Below are 5,216 nucleotides of genomic sequence, written 5' to 3' on the forward strand. Positions count from 1 at the left end.
AAACTGCAGCACAGCTTTTGTATTTTTATTGATAGAAGTTAATCGGGACAGAAATTAACTCATTAATGTTTTTGACCACAATATTAGCTGAACATGTAATTTACTAATCCATAGTGTTGCTAAAATGAACAATGATTAGTTGTTAAAATCATTTATCAAGAAAACAATCTACACATTTGTTAAAAATTTAAGTTTTGTTGTTTTTATTTGGCAATTTTCCATAATTTTCACACATTTTTCACAATCAGCTGTTGGTTGCAGGACTAATCCACACAATCCTAAAGTCAATGTCACATTTTATTACAATTTTGTTCTCTAATTTGGATTCAACATTGAAGAATTATAAACAATATCAAGACAAATTCTGCAAAATTTTCTACAACCAAAGAAACAGAAACAAGGAAGAAGACTGAATGTTGTTCATATGGATGAAACTTATATAATATAAAATATGTCAACAGTCACATATGGTGAATAACAGGTTCATTATTACATAAACATTCACTGTTTGGTTCATTCTGAACAGTCAAATGATGTTATTTCATGAAAATGAACTATTTATAAATCTGAATGATTTCATACAGAAAATAAAGCTTTGAAAATTAAAGCAAAGCAAGGTTGTTGTTTATCCTCGACCAAACAAGGGCTATTTAAAGAGGAATGGCTGATAGGAGATCCGGAACAGGTGTGGTGATGATCAATTTGGAACCAGGCTCGCTCACATCTGAGAAGGAGGAGAATGAAAACAGTGGGAGGAGACAGAACAACAACACAAACCAACAACACAAAACAGAACACAATTGTCGGCTACACTGGACATGGAAGACACTGTATGGGTCAGAATGAGTTAGTTGCATCAAAACTCTGCAGTTTTCACAGCCAAAGAAACAGAAACGAGGAAGTAGACTGAATGTTGTTCATATGGATAAAACTTATATAATATAAAATATGTCAACAGTCACATATGGTGAATAACAGGTTCATTATTACATAAACATTCACTGTTGGGTTCATTCTGAACAGTCAAATGATGTTATTTCATTAAAATGAACTATTTATAAATCTGAATGATTTCATACAGAAAAGAAAATGATTTACTTAAGAAAAGGATTTGAAAATTGAAACATGAAAAATAATTCTAAAATGTAAGAAATAAACAAGGTAAGATGCTAAAATTAAATACTATTTAAATTAATTAAAAAAAGCAAACTTAAGGTTGTTGTTTATCTTTGAAATTAAAAACAAATCTGTAGATTAACATGAAAAAAAAAGATCCCATTAAAATCTCCTTGTCCCAGTTCTTGCAGCATATTTACATCATAAACACATCATGTTATTTGCTCAAATCTTATGTTTCTTTAACCTGGATCTCTATCTTTTCTTCATGTACTATCAAATTGAAGAACTAACTGGAAATGTCTGTAACTAACAAACAAAAAAACACCCCCATTATAATAATCCTGATAAATCACTGAGACCTCACCACCCTCCCTGAACATCACAGAGAAATATCAGTTGGACAGATTTTGATATCAGCAGTTTTAGCATCACCAGCCTTTCCAATACTGAAATATGGGAAGAGTTTCTCAGTGAAAGTGTCTCTGTGAGTGTAGATGTGAGTCATGTCTTCAGGGTCGTAGAAGGACACCTCCCCCCTGTCATAGTCCAGCTGGACTCTGATCCTCTGGAGACTCTTCTTCACTCTGACAGTCTCACCAACAACATCAGTGTATTTTCCATTTTTAAGTGATAAACTCCACTCTCCATATTCTGGTGAGGCAGATCGCTCTCCCTTCCTGTCAACTGACTCTTTAGCCAAACCTACATCCCAGTGAGGATGGTCTCCCACCTCCACCTCCCAGCTGTGTTTCCCTGAGCTGAAGCCCTCAGAGCCCAGAACATTGGCATAATTAGTGTTTCTCTCTGGATTGTCAGGAAGCTGCTGGTTTGTGTCTCCATTTCTCACACTGGTCAGATCATCAGACAGATAGAGACAGGGGTTTCCAGTGTTTGGGTCCAGAATGACAGGACTGAAGTGGACCTTGTCCTTCATCTTCTCCCAGACTCTGAAGGACAGGTTGCCCAGGTGTTTGGCCACATCTATCAGCGCTCCTGAGACCAGCTGTGGATCTGACAGTGAGCACTGGACTCTGGCTCTGGTCTGAGTGGCTTTATAACTGCTGAGGAATGACACCTTGTGTTTCTGCAGGTCTTCTTCAACAGCAGAGATACTGTCTGACAGAGAGGAGATCTGCTCCTGAATCATCTTCATCTCTCTGCTGATGGTCTTCCCCTTCTGCTCCTCTTCCTCCCTCAGAGCTGCCAGTCTGGACTCCTCTTCCTCTTTCAGGAACTGGTGGAGCTTGTTGAACTCTGCTCTGATCTGCCTCTCTGTGGACAACAGCTGCTTCTTGGAGTGTTGAATCATTTCATTGTATGTTGTCTCCACTTGTTTGTGTTTGTCCCTCTTGTCCTGCAGAGACTCTAAGTCAGATCTCAGCTGGTCCTTCAGGTCACTGACTGCTTGTTCTACAGGAACCACCTTGTGACTCTGGTGGAGAGAAAGCTCACAGACAGGACACACAACTCTCTCTTCATCCTCACAGAACAGTTTAGTCTCTTCTCCATGTTTACTACACACCACCTCCACCTTCTTCTCTCCTTTTTCTGTCTCAGGTGAACCAGTTTTCTGTCTCCCAGCAAAAGAGTCAGCCAGTTCCTTCAGTGAAAAGTTCACCCAAATATTGTCTTTTGAGGATTTTCTTTTACAAATGGGACAGTTTTTGTTTTCAGCTTGTTTCCAGAATTTCTGCAGGCAGCTTGAACAGAAGCTGTGGTTGCAGCTCAGAGACACAGGATCTCTGAAAGTCTCTGAACAAACATGGCAGTTCAGGTAACCTTCAAGAAGAACTTTTTCATCAGCCATTTGTCTTGGTATTTAAATTATCTTTCAATATCAAGACTCACCAAGTTACTGTCCCGTCTCTTGACTGCTTCAAATATTCCAAACGTGTGTTTTCCAGCAGAGATCTCACACCCTGTAATGGCGTCTCAGCTCTGTTCAACAATGTTAAAATCTTCTTCCTGTTTTCTTTTATTTATTCAGTGAGGACTGAACATTTCAATAGGCTGACTGACACTGAACCAGTTTAACAACATTTTTGTTTTCCAGCCAACAAGAACATGTGACAGGAAACATGTTCTGCTGACATGGCATCATGCCAGTATGATTAAATGTTTGTCTTTCAGTGAAAATACAGATACGTAGTCAGTTTATAATTCATTTCACTGTAGTGTATTTTATCATATTCTGCTATACCTTGCTGTAATGAGGCCATGAAGTTGTTGCCTGCTGTGTGATGTTGAGAGTCTGGGTTCTCGGGAGCTGCCCTGGCAGTGAACTCATGAACAACATACGACATGACAACCTTGTTTATAGTGATGTTTACACATATGGAAGATTCTAGGGTCTCAGGAACGTATTTCAAAAAGTGTATGTTTCAAGATGTCTGAATGATGTATGTACTGCTCAACATGTTTCATGCCTTTTTGCACATTGAGGGGATGCACAACACAGATATAAAGTTCAGACTGAAGGCTGAGAGCCTCAGTCCATGCTGAATCTCTGTATGGGCTCCATTCTGCGCAGAATGACTTCAGATGCATTGATTCAATAAAGAAATTGTTGAAACTGCATCAACGGACCTGGACATCTTCCTTTATCCTTTGATATCAAATTATATACTACACATTGGCGTTGTCGGCAGGATTCGTTTAAAACAGCTGAAATCAGAGGATCGAAAGATTCAGCGAGGGGCCCTCACGCTGGGGCAAGATCGTTGTTTCGCCTGGCCAGCCTAACGACCACTGAGAGGTAAGCAAATACCCTCTCACTTGCCCTTGTGCGATTGGTCGCTCTCGTGGGTCCATAAGACCTCTGACAGCTGAACAAATTAAAGAACGAATTTGATTTGGACGGGGGAAGGTGTTAACGGTCTGGTCAATTTGCATGATTGCATGAGGCATCAATAATTGATACTAATCAAATGTGTGCAAGTCTAACTGAGACACAAATTAGGAACACAAAATAAATAATTGTTTTAAGGTCTGTTTGATACACAGATAATTGTTTAAGGTTTGTGTGATGCTTCTAATATTGTACATCTTGCTGTTGTGTTTCCTCTAACATGTTGTCAGTTATCTTCTCTTTCATTCTCACTCTCTAATACATTTTTCAAAGTCACAGGAGACCTTGAATCTATCCCATCATGCATTGCCTGGAATGAGAATCATCATATACAAAAACTGCAATACAAAATACAAGATAATACCTTTTTTTGTTTGAAACAATCAATACATTTTTGTCAGTTTACAATCTGTTGAAGGTAAAAATGTCATAACTTCCTGTTTCAATTTTCAGGAATTCTTCCAACAGTCCAGACAAAAGGTGAAAATAAAACAAGACACTCATATAGACAAGAAAACAATGAGGCTTCAAAAGATTATATTCAGGTAGGCAGAGTAGTTTATCCGTTTAATGTTCTGTGAACGTTGTAAACATAGACGACAGGGTTATGGCAAACCTGTGACAGAGAAACAAGAGCTGTCAACGTGACAGATTATGGCTTTTTCTTGTAACTTGTCAACATGGCAGCCATCTCTTATATCCACCAGGAAGTGTTCTTCAAACTCTCACTAACAGGTCTCTGTTGGGACTGAACATTTCAATAGGCTGACTGACACTGAACCAGTTTAACAACATTTTTGTTTTCCAGCCAACAAGAACATGTAACAGGAAACATGTTCTGCTGACAGGTGACCCAACAGGTCTCTGTTGGGTCACCTGTTTCAATCACTGCACTGAAATGTCAAAGCTGCAGTGACAGTGATCTGTTTTATGAGTCTGTTCAGAGAGAAAGTCACTTTTGAATGACGAATGAAGTTGCACAACAGTCAGCGTGAGGCTTGTCAGTCCCACAACAAAAATGTAGATCTGCTGTCGACTGAGACAAAAGACTGTTAATCATTTACTCAAATACTTTAATTAAGTACAATGTTGAGATACTTCTACTTTACCTATTTTTTCAATTTTCTGCTACTTTATACACTTTTTACCTCACTAGTTTGTGGATTTAGATCAATAATACAACATCAACAAATAAACTATGATGTATTATTATAGGTTACAATAAAACTTAATTGATCCCTTCACAAGC

At 38.4% G+C, this 5,216-nt stretch overlaps 1 protein-coding gene across 1 annotated transcript; it reads right to left on the reverse strand.

Moving 5' to 3' along the window:
- Positions 1-903: 903 nt before the first annotated feature.
- On the reverse strand, positions 904-2,926 carry LOC129101602 (nuclear factor 7, brain-like). Its single transcript, XM_054611480.1, has one exon. It carries the CDS (start codon positions 2,924-2,926, stop codon positions 1,499-1,501), a length of 1,428 nt encoding a protein of 475 aa, XP_054467455.1. The 3' UTR covers positions 904-1,498.
- Positions 2,927-5,216: the final 2,290 nt, after the last annotated feature.

Source organism: Anoplopoma fimbria, chromosome 13 (genome assembly GCF_027596085.1).
Source record: "Anoplopoma fimbria isolate UVic2021 breed Golden Eagle Sablefish chromosome 13, Afim_UVic_2022, whole genome shotgun sequence".
In the NCBI taxonomy this organism is placed as follows: domain Eukaryota; kingdom Metazoa; phylum Chordata; class Actinopteri; order Perciformes; family Anoplopomatidae; genus Anoplopoma; species Anoplopoma fimbria.

What these genes read in the sequence shown, in the direction of transcription:
- LOC129101602 (XM_054611480.1), bottom strand. Translation starts at nt 2,926, where the DNA reads ATGGCTGATGAAAAAGTTCTTCTTGAAGGTTACCTGAACTGCCATGTT.